This window comes from Desmodus rotundus, chromosome 8 (assembly GCF_022682495.2).
Source record: "Desmodus rotundus isolate HL8 chromosome 8, HLdesRot8A.1, whole genome shotgun sequence".
Taxonomy (NCBI): domain Eukaryota; kingdom Metazoa; phylum Chordata; class Mammalia; order Chiroptera; family Phyllostomidae; genus Desmodus; species Desmodus rotundus.
In genome coordinates this window covers 29,804,258-29,831,254 of record NC_071394.1, presented here as the reverse complement: position 1 = coordinate 29,831,254, position 26,997 = coordinate 29,804,258, and the positions used below count along the sequence as shown (strand labels likewise).

General features: G+C 42.3%; 1 protein-coding gene across 1 annotated transcript in view; it reads left to right on the top strand.

Annotated features, from left to right (window-relative positions):
• Positions 1–7,631: 7,631 nt before the first annotated feature.
• The window catches only part of SDC2 (syndecan 2), a 111,144-nt gene continuing 91,778 nt past the window's right edge, over positions 7,632–26,997 (top strand). The window contains exon 1 of the mRNA XM_024572187.4: positions 7,632–8,281. Coding sequence (XP_024427955.3) covers positions 8,222–8,281 — 60 coding nt within the window. The 5' untranslated portion in view covers positions 7,632–8,221. The remainder of the gene's footprint in view (positions 8,282–26,997) is intronic.

Sequence of the window (26,997 nt, the reverse complement as noted above, 5' to 3'; positions counted from 1 at the left end):
CATAGCTCAAGAGAAAAGGTTTCCTTAAATATGGAAAAATGAAACATTAAAGAACCACCAATGTTTCATGGAAATTAAAATCCTCCTCCTCAGTCCATTCAGTTCTGTTATTCTTGTTCTGTTTCAACTCAGTTTTTTCCCATTAGTTCTGGAAATTCTGACCCAGTTGAGTTTTATGATCAGACATCTTTACCTGTCAAAAGTCCTTTCCTTGAATTTCCTTGAAGATCAAGTATTTTTTTTTTAATTACTTTATTGTTATTCAACTACAGTTGTCTGCATTTTCCCCTACCACTAACCCCCTCCGCCCTCCGCCCCAGCCAGATTCACCTCTCTCCCTTGCTTCCACCCTCGCCCTTGGGTTTGTCCATGTGTCCTTTATAGTAGTTCCTGAAAACCCTTCTCCCCACTGTCCCCTCCTCCCTCCCCTCTGGCTATTGTTAGATTGTTCTTAACTTCAATGTCTCTGGTTATATTTTGTTTGCTTTTTTCTTTTGTTGAAGATGAAGTGCTTTTGCAGGAACACTGTTACAAAGTATCTGAGTAAAGAAATAACTGTCAATAAATGACAAAAAGTTTTTTTAAATATCCATTGTTAGAGATTTGACAAGGGCTCCTTATAATGGAATTGGTAAGGAAATTCGGTTATTTCTGTGACACAACACTTTAAGATAATAACTGGAATTATGCCTGATAATGTTAGACTAGGACATATCAGATGTTAGGAATTTCATGTAATTTCTGGAAAATTTATAACACATACCTGTACAAATATAACATAAAGGAGGCTTAGCATTACTTCATATTTGACCATACTTCCCATGTGATTTAACATATAAATTAGCCTCATTAGTTTATCTCTTATAAGGAGAGGGGAAAAGAATCTTTTGAGATGTTCTAGGGCTTCTCTGAGATATCCCAAAGTTACTTCTAGGTACAAAAAAATTCATTTAGAATTTGATTTTGGGAAGTTTCCCAAGAATATCAAAATGTTTTCAAATACTTGGTCAAATACGATAATAGATCACTATGAAACAATACTTAGTTACCCATTTAACCAAAGTGACAGAGATTTCCAAGGCAAAAACAGGAAGTTAAGTAGTGTAAAAACCCCAACACTTTTAATAAACAATATTCAATTTTCTTAAGTAGTCAGAAGATCTGATAGAGACAACATGAGAAAGTATTTTGACAAGACACAAAATCTTTCTCTAGACAGATTACTGAAAAGGTAAAAAAACCCAAAAAACAAAAACCTTTACAATCTGATATCGAAAACTGACCAATAGTCCAAGAAGAGTGTTTAACAGAGTGAAAACCAAATTCTAATTTTGTACCAGCTTACTTTTGATAGTAAAACTCATTTTTTACTGACCTAAATTCACTTAAATCAAAGCCAGCTCGACCATGTGTACATTTCTTTTGTCAAGATTTCTTTTTCAGGAGCCTTCCACAACGTTTGGATTTTGTCTTCTGTTTTTCCTCTTGCCTTTTTTGAAAACACCACCTTCTTTTTAAGACAACATCACTTCCTTTTCCCTTAACCAAATGCATTTCTGTTCCTTACTTTTTACTTTCCTTGCATCCAGAGATGCTTCCCTTGTTATCTGCAGTAGCTTTAATCAAACATATTAGAATTTCTTAAACCTTAGAAATCTTTGATTTCTATGAAAACTTTAAGAAGTAAGCAATTGTGAACTTTTATATTGGCATTCTGTTATTTGGTAAATTTGTAAGTGCTTTTTATAATTTCCAGAAATATATGCCTTCTTATAATAAATTTCTCAGCATGACAAAATACATATTTACTAATAGACCCATATATCTTTAGTTTCTCTGAAAATGGAAGCCAAAAGTATGTATATCCAGTAATTACTATTTCAGTATTTTATATTTGGAAATGATCCAGATATTCAATAAATTTAACTCAGTGTATCATTTAACTTAACTTAGTAAATCTTTAAGGTTTCAGAGTACCAAAAACATTTGGGGTTCATTTAAAACTTTTTATCCTACTTACCTCTATTAAATGTACTTGTTCTTAATAATTATGTTTAGATTACCCACAAAAACTTCATGAGACATTAGGCAAATTTAGCCATCATTCCAAACTATTTTTCTTGCTGACAATTTTGTAAGAGACAACGTGAATTTATTTGACTGTTAGTAAGCTCAGGTAGAATAAAAGCCTAGGTGGAAAACGACGTGTGTGTGTGTGTGTGTGTGTGTATGCAAAGACAGGCCTTTACTTAAACCAACAAACTTAAATTAGATTTAATACCAAATATTTCCCCAGATCACGTCAACCTAAAATTCGTATGAATTAGTTTCTACCATATTTCTGAGAATGTAATTTCTATAAGCCCTTAATGTTTCACGCCAATTAAAAGGAGCACTTTACAAATTAATTTTTGGCAATGCCATCTGGCGGTAGAAAATACCATACATCACAATACATATATGGGGAGAGAGACACATAAACATACAGACTGATGCAAACAGAAATCTTACAGCTTCTGTTTTAAAATATCAGCCATGAATTAGGTATAATAATACCAAATACACCAGTTATAAAAGAAGCTGGATTTAAGTTGTTTTGTGTATATGGAATAAGTTAAGTTTACCTGCTCAGATGGCTAAAGCTTATGAGCTGAGAAAAACAGGCCAAAAAAATCCCTAACAGTTCCATCAACTCTGGGAGAGCTCCTCCTTTGAAGGTTATACAGGGCATTGGAGTTGATGTTGAAGAATTTGCAGAGGACCTATGAGGACAATTTCTTTTCCAGTGTCTCGGGTGATTACAACTGAGCCATCAGTCTCTGAGCTTGTGTTTGATAATGGACTCCCAGGAGGGTATAATGTGAGAGGCCCAGGAGTTATTTTAGGTCTCTGGCCTTGGAGCTGTTGTAGTTAGTTGTAAGGCTAATAGGTTGGAAGAATTTTGTTAAAATCTTAGGAGATAATCCAGGTCACCCAACCAATAATACTACTCGAGCAGGTTGGGTGACCTCGTTTATTTATTGTATGGAATCTGGAAGAGAGCCTTAAGGTCTGCTACAGATTCATCTTCCCTTGATTTGCATGTCTGAATAATAGACCAATCAGTGTGGGCAGGGGAAACTCTAGGAATGGCTTGTAAAAATCAGGTGCTATTTTGTGAGCTTTTTCTGGTCCATGTTGAAGTTCAAGCAGCTTGAATATCATCCTTGGGGTTCTGCCACTTTGCATCCCTTATGCGTTTTTTGGTTTCACCGGGTCTTACCAGCACATGCACAGGCCAATCAAGAACTGGCAGCTCAAAGTCATAGACCTTGACAATGACTCTAAGTTCTTCAGACAACTTCTTTGGATTTTCCCTGGGTTGAAGGAAATTCTTCAGCTGTGACCCTTAGTTTGGTATTTGAGGAGGAATGCCTGAAACCTGGGGTGGTTCCATTTTGAAAGCTAATTATTTAATAGTCTCCTCAGAGTGGAGAGGCAGTTCACACGGAAGTAGTAAAACGTGAGTTCTCAGGTGAAGAAGGATAGAGGGGAGCAGTGTGAGCCACATTAGTCTTATTGTCTTTTAAGAACCTCTTTTGTCTTTAACTTTTCATTAGCTTTCTGCAAAAAAAAAAAATCTTTTAAAGAATTTGTTTTGGAATCTTGAAGTCTTTTGGCAACTTCTGCTTCCCGATTATAGTAGGTTTCCCATTGCTTTGATTTGGAAACCTAACTTTAAGTGCACTTCTTAAATGAACTGTCTTGTCTAATTAGAACATTCCCTATATTGATTGTTGTAATTCTTTGTTGTTTGTATTAAGATTTTGCCATTTTTTGTTGATATTTATAGCTTCTGGGACCATGATTTTAGATATGAAATAAGCAAGCATGCTGGAGGGTGGCCCATTTAACTCTTTGGAATTTAAGGATCCTATAATACTTCTTTTAGCTAAGCCTTTGGGTCCCTCGGAGTCACACTAATACCTGAAAGAGAGGTGCCTCTGGTTTGGGGATTGCTTGCTGTTTTACATACCTCACTGCACAAAAATTTTCTTGAGGTTGGTGGGTGACCTAGTGTCAACCACATTCCATGACCAACTTATCTTCACATGGGAGCCTTGGAGTTAGGTGATGAGCATTCTAACAGGTTTTAAGCACTTGACCCATGCCCACCAATTTTGTGGTGTGTGTTTGTGTCTTCTGAGATTCCCGTTAGCAATAGCTTTTGCTTACTGGACCCAGTTCAGCTTAAGTTGGCCCTAGTCCAATCCCAACCCAGTCCGATTTTTAAGTCAAACCCAGTCTGACTTCTGCAAGTAACCACCAGCAGTTCCCAAGGCAGAATCTGGGGACTGAAGAGATGACTGAACCAACAGAGCCCCAAAATGGGGACTGTGGACTGGGGTTCCACACAGTGGGAAATTGAGGACAGAAACACCAGCAGTTCCCAGCATGGAATCTGAGGGCAGAATCAAGGGCTGGGATTTCCAACCCTTGAAAATAGGGAACTAACTGGAAAACCAGTTAGATTGGGAACTTGATGCAAAGACAGCAGAGCTCAGACCTGAGAGGAAGTTACTCACAGCCTCAGAGATGGCGAGAAAGAGTGTGAACTCAAAGCGTTTGCAGAGTACCATGCCTGTGTTTCTTATTGTCCCTGAAGCTCAGAAATTCGCTTGGGATTCCATTGTTCCCACCAAATCTGTTGATAAATGAAATTCAGCTGAGTAAATTAAAAAGATCCTATTACCTTTACTCAATGATTCATCTAGCAGATGGAAAGGAGCTCCTAGGAGCTGGACAAAATGGAAGGCTTGTACAGGCAGAAGGAAGAAAAGAGTGGGTTGTTTCAGGCAATGTTGTCGCCCTTTAGGGGATGAAAGGGGCCTATCAGGTGGATGACCTCACTCGTGCTGACCAGATAATTCCAGACTTAAGATCACATTCCTGGGAGAGGCTGAAACTGCAGTCAGGTTAGGTATTGTCTTGGTGTGCTGATGTGGGGTTTAGCACAAGCGACTCCATTTTGGGCCTGTTGTCTCTTTTTTTGACAAAGCTTAACCCTCATGGATGGGACTAGCAACTTATAAAAGAGGCCCCAGAGAACTCCCTCCCCCATTCTGCCATGTGAGGACACATAGAAAAGACAGCCATGAAAAGACAGTCCATGAACCAGGAAGCTGGCTCTCACCAGGCACACAATCTTCCTTGATCTTGGACTTCCCAGACTACAGGATGGTGAGAAATAAATTTTTATTGTTTATAAGCTGCCCAGTTTATGATATTTTTCTTATAGCAGCCCAAAAGGAGTAAGACAAAGGGCTTTGTCATTTCTGATATTTAGACTTGTTCCTAACGCCTCCACCCCACTCAGCATAAGTAACTTTTTTCGTATCCAGCTCTTATGTAAATGCTTTCACTATTAGTGATTTTATACGGTCACATTATCCTTTTGGCCACACCTGTTAATGCATGTGAACATAAGAACTTGAATATTTACTTGTTCTCATATACCTGGTATGTTTAACTGTCAAACTGTACCATCCCTTATATTATATATATGCTCAAAGCTGTGTGATTATTTATGAAGAACAAATCACTGGGAGTCTCATAAATGTCAAGAGCCTTGGGATGTGTCTTCAGTGTATGGGCAGATACATTCCTTCAACAGATGCATCTGCTTATTCAGTTTTATCCATCTTTGGCCAAGCTGAAGCATACAGAAACCACCATGCTTCTTGTTAGGTGGGATACCCCAATAGGTGGCAAAAACTGTGAGACCCAGTGAATGAATGCATTCTCCCTTTTTGCTGGAACTTTAATGTATTTGATGTACTCTAACTATTGGGAGAAAATGGAGGTATGATATTGCTTGAAGGCTGAAGAGCAGACTAGGTCTCTTTGGGGAACAGAGGTGACATTTTATGGCTCTCATTTTTTAGAACCTCCTTTCAGAAGTCTCTCCTTATGAAACTCTTCAACCCACAAGAACTACTGATGAAAAATATGGTCGTAGTGCATTCTTTCAAAAACCAGCCTGGACACACATTAATTCAGAGGTGCTAGTTCAACTTCTGTGGAATCAGAAGCATCCAATGTTACGACTTCCAGTGCCCTGAACTTTTCCTTCGCTTCTTTCTTCTTTGCTCACTCTTCCACTTCTCCGTATTACGCTTCTGGCTAGCAATGCCTTCAATTTGCCCATGTGGAACTTGGTACTTAGCACTCATCAGCCACGAGCTGGATGTCTCCAACTTTGAGTTGTAACTCTCCAGTTCTCTTTCTTTTAGATTCATCACAGTGGAACGTTGTTGAGACGTATTCTCACTTAGAATATTACCATAGCCTAGTGTCTATATAGCTACATCTATGTATCTTTCGGTTGCGTGTCTTATGCACTATAGACTGATTTTTAATCCTCACTGGAGGTTATGTTTATTGATTTGAGAGAGAGAGAGAGAGAGCGTGCACGCGGGAGCTTGCCTCCTGCATGCACCCCCACCGGGGATCAAACCTGCAACCTTTTGGTGTACTGGAGGACACTCTAACCAAGCCACTAGAACAGGGCTAGATTGAGTTTTAGAACAAAATTTATTCATTAAATATTTATTGTGTGTCTTTTGTACCAGGAACGAGAAAACAGTGGTGGAGAAGACCGAAAGGTCTCTCTGATCTCCTGGAAATGGCATTCCAGAAGCAGAAGGGCTCCATAATTCATTTACTCTGTAAGTCAGAGAGAAAAATAGTGTTAGACACTGGAAGGGGATAAGCATTTGCCATGTTCTCTGGTATACCCTAGACATGGAATTTAAAAACAAAACAAAACAAAATATTTCAGATCAATTACTTTCATTTGGGAAATACATGCTCATTATTTTCTTCAACCTAGAAATTACTTTATCCCTCTTTTCTTTGAAGTTCTCTTAAATCTGTTATTATTCAGGGTCTCCATCCAATTTTTCATCAAACTACCCTATTTGTAGCTTCCAAATGTTAACACCTCTGTGCTGAAATGAAGCCTATAAGATGCCCCGGGGGCTTAAACTGCGTGTGAGGCAGAAATGGTATTTAGGCCCTTAATGAAGTTATGATCTTTGAAAGTGTTGCACTTCAGGTTTATAGGAGTCTTCCTCCACTATTCTTTTGGCGGGGTGGGGGTAGGGGCCTGGGGCGGGAAATACTACACGTTTTTTCCCTGTATTGTCTTCTCTTTTAAAATACAATTTTCTGAAATTGGACTTCGCACTGCTTAAAGGCATCTGTAAACTTTGTGTATGTATTTTTCCAACTCTCAAAGCAGTTTTCTTTTTTCCTACTGGTCTAATTCTCGCAGGCAGAAAAGCTAAATATGTCTCTCGTTGCTTCACTGATCTTTCTCCAGAAAAATGAAAGTGACAAGAAAACAAAATAGAGAAGAAAAGAATATGGAGAAAAGAGCATGGGAAGGAGAGGGGAAACGCGGGGAGAGAAGGGGAAAGGAGAGCGAGAAAATGAAGGAGCGCTGGAGTACTGACTGCAGACAGACCGACTCAGAGCAGCAAAACGCCGAGCCGCCCGCGCCCACTGGTCCCCGGGGCTGCCAATCCCCGCGTAATCCCGTAGGAATTTCTCTCGGGTTTAGCTAGGAGTCACATTGCCGCCTCCTCTTCCCCAGAAGCCCGGAGGCGCCCGGAGCAGCCAGCTCGGTTGGGAGAGAGGGAGGGAATAGGAGGAGAGGAGGAGAGAAGGAGAGGAGGAGGACCCCGAGAGGGAGGTGGTGGTGCGGAGAGAGGAGGGGCGCAGCCGCTGAACCACCAGCCGCCCTCCACCGCGCTTCTCTCCAGATACTCCGGGAGCTCCAGCCGCGCGGAGCGCACCCCCACTGCTCTGCCCCCAAACTTCAGCTGCAGCTCCATTCCAGGCTATCTAATTTATTCCTCAAGAAAAGAAGCTGAGCCGCGACGCCGGGAAGGAGTCCGCGGAGGAGTGAAATAACAGCAGAGCTAGAAGAGCTCCAGAGAGCAGATTCCCCCAAGCGACAACTCGGCGTCAGGAGTGCAGAAACCAACAAGTGAGAAGGAACCGCGTTCCCGGGGCGCAGCCGAAGACCCGGGAGCAGGAGGAGGCAGCGAGCACCCCCGAGCCTCCAGCCGGAGCCTCCAGCTCCGGATCCCTCTGCGCAGGCTGCGCCTGGTGCTGGGCAAGGGGCTTCGTTTTGCCCTTGTTACAAGCGGCGGCTCCCAGCCGGTCCTCGGGGAATATGCAGCGCGCTTGGATTCTGCTCACCTTGGGCTTGGTGGCCTGCGTGTCCGCGGAGTCGGTGAGTGGGCTAGGAGGGGATCGCGCACCGTTTAGGGGTGTTTGAGGCCGAGAGAAGTCCGCAGAGCCAGCAGGAATCAGGGAGTGCCGTTGGGGGTTCTCACCTCCCACACCCCCAGGGAGCTGCAGGAACAAATGCGCTCGCTCCTCCACCCCTTTTCGCCTTCCCTCCCCCAGAAAAGCGCCACTCGCTGGAGTTGCCCCGAGGTCGCTGGGGATGAGGGCACGAGAATCGCAGTTTTGTCAAACCGCAGAGGCCCCTGAAGTCACTACCAATTTCTTCGCCCTTGTAGAGTCTTGCTGTGTCTCCTGGGAAGGACCAAAGGGGAAAGGGTGGCTGGAGACGGGAACCCAGAGAGGGTTTGCAAGGGAACGGGTTCTCTCCGCGGGCTCCCTGAGACCCAGGGGCGACCAGGAAACTCTGAGGTCCCTTCCTCTGCACAGCATCTCCCACGCCAGCTCTCCTACTCGATTGAATGCAAGTTCTGGGGAGAGGTGACCCTGATTTAAGAAAGTCACGAGTATTGGGAGAGGAAAGTTTGCAAAAGTTCTTTTGTTTGATGTTCTCGGTGGTTGGGGCGAGGGAGCAGACACTATGTGGAAATGCTACCCATGGAGACGCAGTCCGCGTTCCCGTGGGGGTTAGCGAAACGGCTGGGAAGTGCTGGGGCACCCGTCACTGGAATCCCCGTCCTCCAGGTCCCCTTCCTTCTTGAAGGACTAAGGGCGGCCCACGGGCCCCGAGGGGCAGGAGGACATTTTAATACTGACTGCACTGGAGTGCAGCGTGCAGGGCAAAGTGGGATGCGTGTGACACCGCTCCGCCTCGGGTGGCCTGGCGGCTCCGCGATCCAGACTCCAGCCCGCCACGCTCACGGTTGCTGGCCCTGGAGGGGGTGCACTCAAGGCCGGGAGGAGTCTCTTCTCCTAATGCCTGCAAGGGGCAGGCACTTGGTTTCCAGCAGAGGGAACTTGGTTTCTCCTTTGGGTGGATTTCGGGGGCTGGAGCTTGTTTCCCTACGTAGCCCAAAGAGCGCCCTCTAATGGGAACTGTCTACTGGGCTTCCCCTGGTCCTTGGCGGCCCCTACCTGGGCTCCCTGAGCTTTGCAGGGAAGCCCAAGCACCCGCGATTAAGTCTGCAGCCTCAGTGCTGCCTGGGGTCTCATTCGGGGTGTACAGCTGTTTCTGTTCCTTCTCGTTCCCCCTGTCTGCTCCTTTTGCCACCTAACACCTTGTCCATTTCTAATGAACTTAAATGTCTCTTCCAAGACAAATAATGTTGTCTCTAGAGGTGGTGGTGTGTTTTTCCCCTCCCCTCTGGACTTCCCCCTTCTGTTTCGAGTTGAGGCAGTCTAGGATTGGGAAAGCTCTTCGGCACTGAGCAGCGGATAGACAGTTTCCGTCAGTGTGGGAGCCTCTGTGTGGACTGGCAGATCCCCGAAGGTTACTGGAGATTGGAGAGCATGTAGAGATAATTGAACACTGCACAGAATAGTTGAGTATTTGGCTGCTCAGGCTGTAAAATAGAACTCTGAACCTTACTAGTATTATTTCTCTTTGGCAAATGCTCTTTAATCCACTAGGATTGGTAGTCTTCCAGCCAGTTTTGAACTTTGGCTTGTTGTACACAAAAGGGGAGAGATTCTCTGTTTATTTCAGAAAAAAAAAAAAAAAAAAAAAACATTAGTGCTCATTTTGTTGCAAAACAGGGCAAAGGGAGAACTCCATCTAAAGGTTTAAAGGTTTTCAAGTGAAGCCTGCCTGAAAAGCTGTTCGGGGTTAAGGAAGTCTTTTTTTTTTTTTGCTGTGATTTGTTTAGGGTTTGCTAAGAACCGTTACTATTTGGGGATTCTAGAAAAAGAATGTCTCTATTTTCTTCCTCTCTGGGTTTTTGCATAAACGGGACAGTAGTGCTCCTAAGGGAAGCTTTCTGGCTGCACTACACCTGTCCTCCCCAGTGGTGCCTTTTCCCTGAACTCAATTTTGGGGTTCAAATATTTCTCATGTCCAGCCTGAACTGGATGCTTTCCAAGTGAGCTGCTTCACTGTGGTAGATACTGTTTTCAGTAATTGGAATATCATCCAAAAAGAGTGATTAGATATTTTTAAAATGTCAACTTGGAGACTCTAGCAGAGAGTCTTTGTTAGGCAGTGAGTCAGTCATTCTCAGTTGAAGCTGTTTCAAAGCCCAGGCTAGCTAATAGCGCATTTACATTACTTTTAACTCTGTGTTCGGTTCATGTACTGCAGCATAAATGTATACATCGTTGAAAGATTTAATTTTTAAACACTTGGTCATTATAGCACATTATTTCCAGTACCTCATATTTTGATTTGAAAACTGCTACTGTTCCTGGGAGTTAAAAGTAATGATATTCTAAGTCTCTCTTTAAAAAGAAGAAAGGAAAAAATGTCTGCAGTTAGTGAATTCTTTAGTTTAAAGTAAGCTTACGGGTAAAAAAAAATAAAAGAATCTCAGGAACCAAGGCTCACAGCTGTCTGTGAAAAGGAACCGGTGACGCTCCCTTCACGGCCGCTGGGAACCGGGCGCTGGGAACCGCAGGGACAGCCCCTTTGTGGCGATGCATTCATACTTTCCACCGGCAGGTTAGGACTTTTCACTGCGGAAGGCAGTGCAAGGGGAAAGGCTGACTGAGTGTGGCGGTAGTGATGTGCTGCTGTTTCTCTATCCGGTTTTTCCATGACTGTTTAGCTTTAGAAATCATATATTGCAGACTGTTATAAATGCATAATTTGAACTGGAAATATATTTTAAAAAAGGAAGTGTTTTGAACTAGTGGAATTTTATACACATGCTTAGATGTATGTAAATTAAAAGAAACTGTCAAGTCATTTGGACCCGTGCATTACCTCTCAGTGTGTTATGAAAGGCAGGCTTTGAAAAGTTTGCATGAGAAGGAAAAATAAAATTGGAACCATATAAACTTTTGCAGTTCTTTAAAAATATATATGTTGGCTGATTGAGTAATGAAACAAATTACTTTTGCTGGGTAATTTGTATAGAAACAAGGGCTCTTTCTCTGTTAGTTGCGTGCTAGCAGCAGCTAGATGTCATTTAAGAAGGAGAGATCTTACAAGATCAGACTTGCAAAAGAAGGGTGCCCTAGAAGGGATTTGAGTGTGCCCTCCGACCCTTCCTTCTGGAACCTGGTACATCACGTTTTGATGGTGTTCACCTTGCGAAAGGCTGTGTAACAAGATACTCAAATGGTACTTTGAAGAATCATTAGTTTGGAAAAGATTTCAATGGATCGTGTAGTTTTTTCCCCAGGGTAGGACTTGTTCTCAAGTCTCCAGAATCCCCCAGAGACCTGACTGGCCAGCTGTAGGTGGCCTGGGGTCTCCTCAGGTTGGCAAGACCCCTGAGGCTGACCCAGCCACGTAGAGCTTGGCCACCTTTGTCACTGAGGCTTATGGGGAGTCTGGTCAAGCCACTGTGCTATTGGTGTGTCAGCGGGCAGTGACCCAATAGGTCATGTGAGGACTGTTTTCTGAGTTGAGAGTCTCATGAGATTGGCCCCCCTCCGTTTCCTAAAATCACACTGAAAGATCTCACCCATCGGTTTCTTCTTCCCATAACAGAAGACTTGCTGTTCATGCCACTGTCAACAGTCCATTACAGCATCTCAAAATCACTGAATTCTTCCATGGACCAGAAGCCAAAATAAAGTTGTAAAGAAAAGCAAGAAGTCATGAAGAAGAGCCTTTACTGAAAACAACTGCTCTTATTTAACTTTTCTAGTCATCCGTGCCCGGATCATCTCTTAAGTGTAGTCTTTTGGATTTGAATCTTGAAGATGTCCTTGACCCATTTATCTTTGTTGACTTCACATCCCTTTGGCCTCTAAATCCACCTACATGTTGTTCGTTTCACAAGTATTTATTTAGCCCTTACAAAGTGCTCAGGGTAAAGCAGGGAGCAAATCCTTCCGTCTTTTGGGAGCTCTCATTCTAGCGATCCGGATAGTTTGCTCTTCAGTTTCTTCTCTCTTGGGGCCTTGCCAGCTCATGTCTCCATGTCCACAGCCTTGTCGCTGCCCTTCCTGGCTCAGATGCTCATCTGCTCTTTGATTTATCCTGCATCACCTTTGATTGTATTGCCCATGCCCCATAAACTCCGTGTTTTCTTGTTACCTTGGTATGGAGTATAAATATTTCTGCCAGATTTATAAAATGCTCCATAATATTGCTCCTTCTGGCTTATAGCCCCTTGATTACTTTCAGTCATGCTTCTGGACTGTGGCCTACCTGTCGCACTGTCGTGAGTGTTCCTGGGACATGACCTCTTCACTGTTTCTCCTTTTAAATTCTGCTGATTCAAGTACAAGCTCCAAATAGCTTTACATGAATGATCCAGCCGTTGTTTTTATCTTTCTGTAAGTAGTCAGATGGACTAATAGTCAGAATTACTGAAAATATGTAAAAATATCGATTTCAAGGCCTCCTCTCAAAACTACACAGTTAGAAATATGAAAGGGGCCCTGGCTGGAGTGCCTCAGTGGATTGAGTGTGGGCCTGTGAACCAAAGGGTCTCCAGTTCGATTCCCAGTCAGGGCACATGCCTGGGTTGTGGGCCAGGTCCCCACTAGGGGGCACGCGGGAGGCAACCACACATTGATGTTTCTCTCCCTCCCTTTCTCCTTCCCTTCCCTTCTCTCTAAAAATAAATAAATATAATCTAAAAGGAAGGAAGGAAGGAAGGAAGGAAGGAAGGAAGGAAGGAAGGAAGGAAGGAAGGAAGAAAGAAAAATCTGAAAGGGGGTGGATTGGTCTATACTTTTATGAAGCATCTCAGATGATTCTAATGAATCAGCCACATGTTGGACCAGTGGTTACATGAAATTTTCCCCCTGATTCCAAGCTATTTGGTTTTGTCCCAGGGCTCCCTGTAGTAAGTAGCTCTGTGACCCAGGAAACTAGGGTAGAGTGCACAAGGTTGGACATGGAAGGCGGACCAGTCTGAGTTGAAATGCTGGTACTTTGACAGTTATTCAGTTTTGCCACTAAACTCTGAGTCACTTAAAAATGACACACGTGTGTGTATAAATGGGACCTACAAATGCCTTTATAACATGGCTGTTGTGAGCATAAGATGAGGCAGCATAGGAATGGAGCTTAAGGCAGAGGTAAAAAGTGTTTCTTTAAAATTTTCTTTAGGCTTTTTTTTTTCTTTTTTTGCCTTTGTTTTCTTGACTATGAAATCAGGGAGCCGATAAGATGTTCTTATGACCCCTTAGACCGCTGACATTCTAGAGAGATTGGTGCCACCTGAGTGGAAGGTCCTTGTTTCCACACCTTTGACCCCTGTGGTGAACAGCTGTTGATGCTGCTGCTGAAGTGCTCCCACGATGGGTTGGTTGGTCCTGCTGGAGCTTTCTTCCTTCTGGCTGCTTTGGGCAGTGTGGTCTAGAGTCAGCTAAATCCAGTATCGGGGTAGATCTGGGCTCATTCGACATTTTTGACTCTATAGATCTCAGTTTCATCAACACTGCAGTTTTGGTTTGAGGAATGAACAAAGCACTGATGTCAAGTCCACATTGCCAGTGTACGTTCACACTTCCTCCCGCTGCCTCCTGTGAGACTAGGTTCCAGCGAGTAGGAAGGTGAGAGTTCCGTGTGCCTTGCATGCTGGAGTGCTGGTGGTCACCTAGAATGAGGTGGCAGGGATGGCGAGGGAGTGTTGGGCAGCTGGGTATTAGGAAAGGAGTATTTTTTTTAAGGGTGGACGTGCATGGAATTTCTCCTCCTAGCAAGTTGAGCTTTAGATCTTACTCTTGAAAATCTTCCTTGGGTTTTGACAATTCTGTTTCTAGGGCAGCATTAGCTTTAGCAACAAGGCTAGAGGGGTGACTGCCTTGGAATAGGAAAGAAGACTATTGAAATAGAATTGTGAATGTCTTTTTCTGAGGGATCTCAAAAAATCGGTAGGACTGGGAGAAAGGGAGAAGCCTTGAAGTCTTTGGAGATTTCCCATTTGAATTTCCTGTCGGCAGAGTGAGGCCCACTGGTATGCCGTCGGTGACGTAAGAGCCAGTTCATGTGGTCTTGGACTCCAAGCTATAAAAGAATAATGTCACTAAAGACAAGATATGTGTTCATATTTCTTTCCTCTGCTGTTGAATCTGTTTTGTGAAAAATGTCAGAAAACAGTAATGTTACAGATGCATAAATATGCACTTTTAACAGTTTGATGTTTATTTTCTTTTCTTATGGTGATACAGGTATATTACCTACAAATAGTACTAATATTTAAGGAGAATGTGCAGTGCATAGAATCTTGTCTTACGATAAGAATGACACATGGAACAAAATATCCAATTATTACAAGAAAGTTATTTTTTCAAGTTCTTACCCCCAAATGATAAAAGTATGTATTTCTGTATGATTTATGATGAAATGTAAAGGCTAAAAATAAATATGTAATATTTAGGGCAAAAAGTAAGGCACACATTTAATGAACTATCTTAATCCATCTGAGACCTTAGCTTCCCCATCTATAAAATGATGGAATGAATTGGAGGAACTTTCTGTCTTTAATATTTATTTTTTCTGTGTGCTTTGGGTGTGATTAGAGAAATGCTACGATTAACCTAATCGATAAGTAATTATTAAGCTCCTGTCAAATACTTACTATTTTATTATTGAAGCAAGGAATTCACTCACATTACAGAACAGTTAAGTCATTTCTAATAGCTGATTAATTAGTTATCTTGAACTGTTTTATTTGTTGGGTGTTAGGATTATGTACATTGTTCCGAATGCTTGTGATCCAGTGCCTTGCATTTTCCAGTATATTTTCTGATAGAAGCCAGTGTAGCACAGAGACCACCTGATGTGATAGAATTCACTTTCATTGTAGATAGAAGAAAAGAGACTTGTAGTTTGGAGGGCTTTTTAAGGCAGAAGTTACTGAAGGATATCAGGCTTCGCATTTGAATTCTAGCCTAGACCTTCATTTCCAGAGTGAAGCCTTCAACAGAGGCCTTCCCATGGCTTCTCTGTGTAGCCCTGGAGCCCAGTGAACGTGCAGTGGAGACTATAAGCAAGATGCGAAGTGAGCAGGAAGTGCGGGAGGTGATTGAGGGCCTGGGCACTGGAAGTGAGACGTGCCTGGGTTTGAAGCCACTTGCTTTGTTTACCTCGGGCAAGTTTCTTAGTCTCTCTCTGCTCAGTTTTCTCATCTGTAAAATGGAATATCCTAAAATAGGTCCTTAGGATTATGTGAGGCAAAATAGGTAGGAGCTTCGAATCCAGTGGCGTGTCATGCCCTGTGTCACAGGTTTGTCACTGTTACTGTAATTCCTGGTTTTCTGCTTCCAAAGTGTGGGAGTTTGGCACCCCAACTGGGCCCATCTGATAAGCTCCAGCTGAGAGCGTGGCCCAGGTTGTGCATGATTCATCCTGCCTTTTCTCACTGGGGCTCCCTTTCCTGACTTGGGGTGGCCTCGCTCTATGTTAAGATATTGGGGATATTTATGCTGGTACTCAGCTTTTCTCTAAATGTGGGCGATGGGAGGGAATATGCCATAGATTATTTTTGGCCCGTGAAAGGTTCCTTATAGGGACTGGATGAATCTGTGTTAGGATGTGAAAAGCCCTTTTTTTTTCAGTAATTTTACCTCTGCAAATCTATCTAAAGGAAGTAATCATAGCCAGAAAGTGTATTTATTGAAGCTTTACTTAGAATAGTTCAAAATGGAAGCAATAATAAAGGAATGGTTAAATAATAAATTATAATTTGTATATTAAATATTATACAGCCATTAAAATGTATTTGAAGAACGTTTATAATTTGGAAAGTATTTGCAATAGAAAAAAAGTTGGATATAAAACTGTACAATAAAACTTTGGTTGTAATAAATAAATTATATATCATATATATGATCTATACTATGTGTGAGGTATATAGTGTGTATGTATACGCACTATATATGTATACATCATATATATGTATACACAGACCTGCACATGTGATAAAATTATATAACAGGAAATATATACACACACACATGCACAAATGAACATCAGTAAAACTGGGAAACTGAATAACATTGGTGACTGTATCAATGTCAGTATTCTTTTTGTGGTATATTTACTACGGTTTTATGACATGTTACCATTAGCAGAAACTGGGTAAAAGGCACAAGAAATCGCTCTGCATTATTTCTTACAACTTTATGTGAGCCTACAGTTATCTCAACAAAAATTTCGATAAAAAAATGGCACCCGACCCAGATGGTTTTACAAGTAAGTTCTGCTGATCCTTCAGGACAGATAGTAATTGTTGTCCCAGAGCCTGGAGAATACAGAAGGCTATTATTTTTCATTTTGAGGTTGACATTGCTGCATGTCAAAACCAGACAAGGAGAGCACAAGAAAACAAATCTGCTGGCCAAGTTCACTTGTGACCATAGATGCCAACCTTTTAAATAAATGTCGTGAAACTGGATACAGTAGCTTATTAAGAAAATAATGATGAGTCCAAGTAGGGTTTTTCCAGGAATGCTTCAACATCAGAAAAGTAATGCAGGTATTAAGTTGAAGGGAGATCATCTGAACAGATGCAGGAAAGCATCTGCTAATAAAGTTCATGAGGATGTTAACACGAGGGTCTCTAATTTCTGGTTAACTGAAGGCTGACTATATTAGGGTCAGGACATCTGTGCTGATAGCTCAATTTGCTTGACATGTTTAGGAACCAGAAGGCCACTGTTTACTGAGTTGTTAGGCAACTCTAGTTACATGGGTGACAGGTGTGTGACAGTGCACTAAAGTGTGGATCATAACATATAGGGGTTTTGATCCATACGAAGTTGTAGTTCTGGCCTTGCCAAGGTTCAGCTGCATGTTCTGCCAAATTTAGATAATGTAGGGGATGGGCTTGAAGGTTTGGGAACAAGGTGAATAACTTCAGGGTTCTGTGGCTGGTATTACCCCTTAAAAGCCACGAGACTATGGGGGATGTTCTTATAATCTCTGAACTTGTTTTTTCAATGTGAAACTGGGGATAATAATAATTTGATTTTTGGACAATTTGAAGATTAGTCTCAGTAATGATTGAAAACTTCTAGCACAAAACTTTACCCACGGTAGGTTTTTTAAACACATGTTTTTCTCTTTCCTTCCAGCTTTAAGTTTAGTGATTCTGCATAAATATATATATGCATAAATATGTATGCATGTTTCTTATTTCTCACTTGCATGCTGACCCTTGACCCTAAAGTACATATATTTTCACAACTTTATGACCAATTTATTTTTATCAGGCAAGGTGTGATACTGAATTATACTTTTTTTTCCCCATCATCCATATTTCAACATCAGAACAGCAACACAGTTCTTCGCAGTTTAAGGGGGCTGATTACACTCAGATACAGCTCAAAATTGACTTGTACACAAGTTGGAAATTTAGTTAAGACTTGAAAATATAATGTAGTACTTGGGATTGTAATTGTAAAACTCTTAAAGAAGGTCAAATTGGAATCTTACGTTGTAAACACTGACTTATCTGTTAGGTTTCCTAATGAATTAAAATCTTTATGTTTCACTTCTAGACTCATTTAGATAAGTGATATGTTATTTGATAACATTATTTGATTAGATTTTTGTCCTGATTAATTAAGTAAATGAAGTTTTATGTTTGCCAAGTCGGTCAGTTAATAGTGAACTCATGTTACTACATACTTACCAAGGGCAAAATTCCTTGCCGATTTGTACGTTAAAAAGAAATTACACTAAGTAACCTTTTGGTTACTTAGTGTAATTGAAGGTGGGTTGGGCCCATAGCTAACATATGCATCGTATAAAATACTCATCAGTTTGGTGTCGTCTGCTTAGACGTGTCCAGCAGGGAAAACTGCCAAAGAACTGCAGTTGAGAAGGAGTAGAACCCCTTGTAAAAGAGAAGCCACTGCTGCTGGAACAACAAAAGCACCTTCCCTGAAGTGGCAAAGTGTGTTGGAGAAAGAAAACAATTCTATCGATGACTTGGCAACACTTGATTTTCATTTTTTCTTTTTCTCCACCTGCTGTCCAAGGAAAGGCTTCTGAGTGTCAAGGTGTACAGAAGATACAGTGAGCAAGACATTTTTTAGAACCTGAATAATCTGTTTATATCAGGGGAAAAAGAAACCTGATATTTCACCAGTCTAATTCCCCATGCTTCAGAAGCTTCGGTCTCTTAAAGGTGAGAGCTGGACCTTATGTGTTAAGATCAAATACTCTTAGCTGCTGAATGAAAGAGGTATAAAAGTGTTGGGATGATTCTCATTATATTCTTTTGAAATCTGGTTTTTCAATATGTAACAATGGATTACAGAGCTGGAACTGACTTTTAAAAGGAGGTGTACCTAGAGAGGCTTAATTGATCTAAGAGCACATAGTAAGTGGTAGAGTTATAAGTTGGGCCAAGGCCATCTGATTTGGTAGTATTTTTTTCTTACCCTGTTAAGTTTCCCTCCAGGCTCCTTCTTTTCCTTTCTCCATATTAGTGATTAGCACTAAATAAACTTACTTTGGGCACATGCTTGATGAATAAATGAAACACCAAATGGAACACACACTATATGTTATACAATATGCATCAATGTGGTTAGTTTGTTGTGTGCAAAATGAATAACTTAAGGTGATGATTAGATCATTTCTCCATTTCCAGCCAAACTTGTGCTCCGGCTAACTCTTTTATTTGTCTGCACGCCCTTTGGTTAGTTAGGGAAGGAGAGCTGACAGCCCTGGGAGTGGGACGACCCTGGGAGGTCAGGGACTGAAGTGACGCCGATTTGTAAACCTGAGGAAGATTCTGGAGACTTGTGGGCAGGAAAGGAAATAAACGCTTCCTAGAGGTAGGAATCAAAACTGGAAGCAAAGTCCTCATGAATTAAAGGTGAATTTAATGGGGGAAATAGCTGCTATTGTAGGTTAAGGGAAGGAGAGCATGTTCTGGAATTGTATACTTCACATCTGACAGTCCCTTCCAGGAGAAGAGCCTGAGGCACTAATGGCTCAGGGGAAGGCACATTGCACTCAGTTCTTTTTGCCAGTGTTGGATGCGGGTTCATTTCTTCTCCCAACATTTTTTTCCTTGAACACTGCTTTTGTAAATCTGAGAGTAATAACATAAATATATCTGAGTCACGGTTTATCAGAGATGAGTTTTGGCGGTGGTATTTTGTACGAAATGAATTTATTGAAAGACAATAACATTAAAAAATCCCTCCACTGATCTACTTAGACCTGTGACAAGCCCTCTCCATTCATCGTCTCTAACTATCTCACAACGGCGGGGCGGGGCCGGCCATACTACTTGACTGGGCTGCATTTTGTGCGGCCCAGCACAAGTTAGATCTCAGTTTTTCTACCTTTAACTAGTCCTGACACGGTACTATCATCTTTCAAGAAAGAGGTGAAAGTGTTTAAATGTACAAGCACTTTCTGATGTAGTCAGTCCCAGTAGCGAGTCAGACCCTTCGTCTGCATTGGTTGGCGTATATTCTGATTTCTTCACATTTAGCACGTTACTCCGATGACTTCTCTCCACAAGCTTCAGGCTGGTAATGAGAGAACTAAGGGAGTAGAATTAAAGGGAATCTCTTTAAGTACCAGCTCGGCCAGTGTCCTTATGACTTGGGGCAGGTTACTCAGTCTTTCTTTGCCTCAGTTTCCTCATCTCTAAACAGGGGCTGAGTCACAGTAGCCACAATTAGAGATGCTGGGAAGGTGAGTGGGTTACTGCTGCATGTCACACATTTTGAAGGGTGCCTGGTGTTGAGTCGGCACTAGCCTCTCTGTTGAGGCTGATTGAAAAGGATGGCTCATAAGATGCGCTGATCGAAGAAGAAAGGATCCTCTTTTGAGGCTGTGAACCTGAGACTGAGAAAAATGATGGTGCCACTGACCAGAAAGGAAAGACGGGAGCAGCTGAATTTTGTCCTCTTTTTCTTTATTCTGTATGTGGCTGTTGCGTTTTGGTGAAATGAGGACGCATTTAAACCGCTCCGGCTCTTAGTTCTCACCTGTATAGTGAAGGGCATAGTCTAAGTCAGTGGTTCTCGATCCTGTCTGCACATTAAATTCACCTGGGGAGCTTCCACACGCTATCTGTGCCTGGGCGCCACCCAGCACCAATTAAATCAGAATCTACCCGGCTGGGGCTCTGCTGTGGGTTTGTAAAAGCTTCCCAGGTGATTCTAACTTCCTGCAGGTTTGGAAACCACTGCTCCAGATACCTTTTGTGGTTTCTTCCAGCTTAGAGGGAAGTCGAGCAGGTAAGATTTTTTGTCATCTTAAAGCATGTTCTGTACTGCTTGGAAGGCAGGGGCTTCACAGGACTGACCTGCTGCTGCCTGTCACCGTCTGTCTACACTGGGCAGGATTGGGAAATGCTTGCTCTTCTTCCTTTTTAAAAAAATCCTCACCCAAGGTTGTTTATTGATATTTAGAGAGAGAGAGAGGATGGGAGAGAGAGGACAAACATTGTTTGATTGCTTCCTGTATGTGCTCCAATCAGGAGTGGAAGCTGCAACCTAGGTATGAGCCTTGACCGGGGATCTAACCCACAACCTTTTGGTGTATGAGATGATACTCCAGTCAACTGAGCCACTCAGCCGGGGCCAGCTTCTTCCTCTTCTGCTCCTCATCTTTTCCTGCTGGCTCATAGTTTTCTGTGTCTGTGATACATTTGAGAGCTCTTCAGACAAGAGGTTATACACGTACGTATACATTAAGTTTATCTGACGATGTCTTAAAAAAAATTGGAACATTTTCCTTTTCAGAGGAGAACTTTCCTTAGTGAAACAGAGGATGTTTGTCTTCTTGGCCTCGTTGCAGGAAAGCATGTTTGGTCAGCTTCTTAGATTTGCCCAAGTCCACGCTCTGAGCAGAGATTGTGTGCTTTACAGATGGGAAATGCATGTAGGACTTTTCTGAATGTACTGATCGTGTGCAAGACCTACACACACCTCTTAACCATGGCCCTCTTATTGTCACCGCTCTTCAGCTCCCTGGACCCGGTCCAAGCCGAATGAATTCCTTGAACTGTACGGTTTCCAGATGAAGTAGGGAGGAGAAAGTGCTTCAGGCTGTCCTGTGAATAGGGCATCGGAGTTGTCTTTAGTTCTCGCTTCAGTGAAACAAGCAGCAGCCCATTATCTAATCTATTCATAGTTTACTTTGTTCCGATATCTAATTTGGGAGTCTGTTTGCCCTCACTCAACTCTGAAACACAGTTTTCCATCCCTTGAATAAAAGGAGATATCTTTAATTGACTCAGGGGGGAAAAAGCCTCATTTAAGAATTCTAGAGTTCTCAAAGCCTTTAAAAATTGCTCTGCTGTGTAACATTGAAATGCTGACCCTCTAGAAACTTCTATTCAACATATATCTTTCCTACAATGGAATTGGAAGTATTGTTCTTGAGCAAGCTATTAAAAGGAGCCATTTGCAGTGATTCATAGGCTTTTAAATTTAATAAGTCTCTAACGTCTAGAATAAAATTCAGCATTACTGTTTATTATCTTGGAGACAGCAGGGTTAAATGTGTCTGTTCCAGAGCACTGATGTACTCCAGTTTGCAGACAGAAGTGTTCGTTCTCTGTAGAGATAGACATCTGTCACTGAGTCATTTATTAGGTCAGTGGTTCTCAAAGTCTAGGCAGGTCAGCATCCGTATCCCCTAGGAATTTACTAGTAATGCAGATTTATGGGCTTCCAGACCCACGGAATCAGAAACTCTGGGGTGGGACCCAGCAATCTGAGTTTTAGAAAGCCCTCCATGTGATTCTGTTGCATGCTCGACTTCGAGAACTACTGAGTGGTTCACGTTCCCAACCGCACAGCCACAATTCAGTGAGAGCCCTTGGCTACAGGGCTCAGATATCAGTATGTTTTTTTTTAAGCTGCCTTGGTGACTCCAACATGCAGCCCTGTGCCCACAACAGTCGGGTACCAGAGAGGGGGAGAGAGGAGTGTTAACTCCCTGGGCGGAGCAATGCTGGGATCCCTTGAGGTGTGAAGTTGTAGTTTCCTGGTGAAGCAAACAGGCTTATGCCCCTCAGTTTATTAAGGTCTAGGTCTAATTCTCTTTGCTCCCCTTTGTTAACAACTAATTAACTACTTACGGTTACACAGTAACAAAGAATCCCAACTCAGACTGGCATAAGCAATAAAAAGGAACTTTTGGCTCAGATAATGAAGCCCCGAAGTAGTCTGCCTTCAGGCCTGCCGTATCAAGAGGCTTCAGGGATGTTATCAGGCCTCAGGTTTTATTTCTGTCTTTCAAATTAACATTCCCTTGATAGATTCACTCCCAGGCCTTGCACTAATTGAGGTAACAGCTAAGCTGTTGTTAAAAGGAGATCCCCAAATATAGTGGCTCAAAAGAACTAGATGTCTTATTTCCCTTTGACATAAAAGTCCCAAGACAGGGCTGGCGCAGTGGCTGTGCCTTGCTCTCCTGCAGCTCTTCTTACCTGTGGCTCCACCTTTGCTGTCTCCCAGCCAGGAGAAAGAATCAAGGTGAGGACATACCCATTCCTTTTAAGGCCAGAGCCTGGAAGTATACTCATCACTTCCACCTACATCCCAGTCATCAGAACACAGTCATATGGTCACACAGGGTGCAGTGCAAGCTGGGGAATGTAGTCTCGATGTGGGCGGCCATGTTCCACTAAAGAAGGGAAGATATTAGGTATTAATGACAACCAGGAGAGACCTCTTGCTGTGTGGTGGCAATATGGAGCCTGGCAACTCCAGGTTAACAAACAGTCTATCTTCTCAGCAGTTGTAATAGAAAGAGTTTCTTTTCCCCAACTATACTAGCGAGATCGGAAAATAGCCTCTTTTTGACTCTGGATTGGCCTGGCCTGGATCACACGCGTCATCCCTGGAACTACGAGCGGTGGAAGCATTCCCAGAATCCCGTGGACTGAGATAGGAAAGGATTGGTCCCCAAAGAGAAATGGAGGGAGGAGAATGGATGTTGTCTGGAAGGGACACCTTTTGCTCCCTTCATCTGTGCTCTGGTTGTTTGTGGCTCCTGTGAAGCCTAATCTTCGCCTTACCTGATTTGGCCAGGGTAAGATGTGTGGCACGCACCACAGCTGGCCCCAGGGCTCACACTGTTGAGGAGCCGTCTTGGATGGGGATGGGTTCAGACATCACCCTCTATCCATGTGAAAACCCCCCTGCACAGTACATCTATTTAGTGACAAAATGAAAGCACGTATAGAGTGAGCTTAACCTCACTTTTTGGTTAATTGGCACTTGGACCTAGACAGGAAAGGGGAGAACTTGGGGACGCTAAAGCCGGGGCAGAGGGGGTTACTGTCAACTTAGTCGAGTATGGCATATTTGAAGACTGTTAGCACATTAGATAAAAGACATTTCAGAACAAATTTATTTGATGAGTTTAGTAAACACAGGAGATGGTAGCAAGGTACCTTTGATGTCTTATTTTAATGCTTGGTAAGTATGAATAAAGGAAAATATAAATTTGTTTATTTTTGGCTGAATGTTAAATGCTTTTTCTAAAATATTCTCAATGAAATGGTTTGCATCTTTAATTGTTAAAGGTTGTGTAGAGGTCTTTAGTATATTAAACAATGTTGGGTGTTACAAAAATGATGAATTGCACTTATGTTTACTCTCGTTCTCAAGGGTTTGTTTCCTCTAGTATATATGTTTTATACCTTACTCATTGCATAGAGAAACTGAGGTAATTTCTAAGACTGCATAGCTTTTCCACAGACTTTAGAAAAAATGATGTGAATGGTTGATTTATATTCCTATGCAACAAGAGCATTCCAAAAGCATACTATGTAATACTTAAAAAAAAAAAAAGAAAAGAAAGAGTTGTAGTTTTAAATGACAGAAAAGTAATACATACTATTCAGGATGACATGCTATTTCCAAGCCTCTCAACCGAATGCTTATTGTCCTTTTAATAAAATTGTGGATTGAAGGCACATCTGATATAAATGAATTAAAATTTCATTTGCCAGAACTTTGTGTATTACGTTAATAAGATTTACCCAAAACACTATTGTTGGTTCAATAAATATTAAGAGAGCATTTGAGTTGCCTCCCAGTGTTTGCTGTTTCTTCCCCTGGGCATTAACTACTCTTGTGAGTCTTTTCCAGGTTGCTCTTGTTATTTTGTGCCTCGAGGTGTAAATAGAGACAGAAAACCCAGAAGATTCAAACAAATTCCATACCATAAACTATTCGCAGATGTGTTTAGTATTCATTCAGGAAAGCCTTTCCTTTTAGTTTATTTAACATAAAACTTTCTTTTAGTATTCTACACATACAATAGGAGAAGTTTTTATTTTATTGGAAATTTAAACAACAATAATACAAACATTTTCTGGGAAAGTATCACCATCTAACAAGCACCAGGAAGATTTTATGTAATGACTTATACCTGATGCTTTGTCTTCCTGGATCTTAACATTCTTTCGGACAATCAGGGATGAAAGGGATGGAGGCTTCCAAGGAGACAGATTTTGACTGGATAAAAGAAAGACCTTTCTGAAAAGCAGTAAGAGGTGGAATAGATGCCTTTTGAAGTAGTGGGGGCGGAGCCTGGAGGTGAGCACGAATGTGTTTGGGTGGCCATTTATTTGGGCTCTTTAGAGGGGACGCAGAGCATCAGCTGCCTGGGAGAGTAGCTGACCTTTCCAGCTTCCTTCTCACCTTAGATTCTGTCATTCTTACAGTACTTTAAAACTGAACGCTGAGCAACTTAACATATTTTCTATCCTTTTTTATTAGCATGGTCTGACTGAGGTTACACATCCTTTGTTGCCTTTCGTTAAAGGAATAGGGCATTCTAGAACCAACTACCTGTTAACTGATGGCAAGACCTCCATTTGCCAAATTTTGGGGATAATGTAACTGTTAGAATTTGACACTGTCTCAAACTTTAAGTGACCCTGACAGGTACTTAATCAGGTAGAATGGCCAGCTTGACTGATGTGAGCCACTGGGAGACAGGAAAAACTCAGGTCCCAGTGAGACGGGAAGGGGAAGGAAGGACTGGCGGAGAAGGAAGGGAGTCTCCAGAGGTGGAGCAGCAGAGGGTCTCCGAGCCAGTATCAAGGAAAGGGTGCCACTGTCCCAACCTGCCTAGGTTTTGGGGGGAGATATTCTTAGCCATCCAAGCATTCGCTGAAACAGCTGATGGGTGGAAGGACTTCAGGGAAGGAGCCATTTCCCTACCGCTTCACTTTTACCAAGGAGCATTCACTTTGTTTCCTCCTTTAACCGTGGTGAAGCGAGAGAACGCTGGGCGGGCAGCCAGAAGACTTGGTTCTTGCAGGCTGGCTTTCTCTGCCAGTAACCAGCTGTGCCCTCTGGTGAATCGCTCAGCCTCTTTTGCCTCAATGTGTCCCTTTGTAAAACCTGTTGGTCCCTGCAGCCAATACTATTTTAATGGCTGCACTTTTTTTTTTTTTAAGGAAATCATTTTTTTCTTCTTTCTATTAACTGCTTTGGAATAAAGTTTTAAAAATTCCAGTCCACATTTTAACACTGTGCTCTGTTCTCCTGTCTTGTCAGCCCAGTAAATTGGGTATAGTTGTCACTTAGGATGCAGTCACCTTTCATGACGAACCATTTCCTCTCAGAGATGCCACTCCGTCTGGCTGCTGTAGCTTAGGTTTCTTCCTCCCAGATACGAGGACGGAGGTCGCTTTTGAGGATGGGAATAGGAGTTGGAGTAGGAGGTGGAGTTCTCGCAGCGGGGGAAGGTGTTGTCTACCTGTTAGAGGCAGGAAATAAGGGGCATGAAGGCCAGCTGCCCTCCTTCTGTGGATGACAACTCCCAGCAGAATTCCCCCCCCCTGCACTTTAGGCTCTAAACATTACGCTCTGGGTACATGTGTTTGTTGTCCTGGAATCTAATAGTTCTTTTAAGAACTGGGAAGTGAATGCACTCTGAAAAGATCAGGAGGCTGCGGGGAGCTCAAGTACTGTATTCCGGGGGTGCCAAGGAGCTGATGAGCCTCCTCTTCCAAAGGCTAACATTTCAGTCTTTGTTATCTATCCACAGATTTTCAAATTGGAAAATCTCCCAAATGCCTGTGAATTTAATGGCAGGAATTTTTATGAGGGAGGTGAGAAATACTGCCCAACTGTGATCATGCCTCACTCACCAATTTACAGCTCATTAGTCCCGGCAAATGCCCCAAAGAGCCTTTCCAGGATGCTGCCCCTCCTTGCCCAAATTCTTCCCTCACCCTGCCTGCATTGGAACCATCCTGGGTGTGTTTTGTTAAAGGCGCCCATTCTTGGTTCCCACCTATAGCATTTTTATGTCCAAACATGCTGATGTTACCTAATAACTGCTTTAGGCTGAGAGGCTGCGAAGCTCGGAGTGGCTTTCTGCGGGCCTCCTACCCTGATGCTAACCTTCCTGGTATTTTTAGTTCCAGGTCTGAGGTCCTTTACAAAATGCAAAATTTGACACTCAGCTCAGCATCAAAACATATCTAGCATTATCTAGAAATGACATATTCATTAAAAAATTAGTTTATTTGGTCATTCAATAGGATAACTGTCAAACAATATTATTTATTTTATGCTACTTGCAGTTGGTGTACATATGTACATAATATTTACCAACTTTCTTAAGATATAGCTCACATACCACAAAAGGCCTCTCATTTAAGGTGTACGGGTTAGTGGTTTCTAGTATTTTCA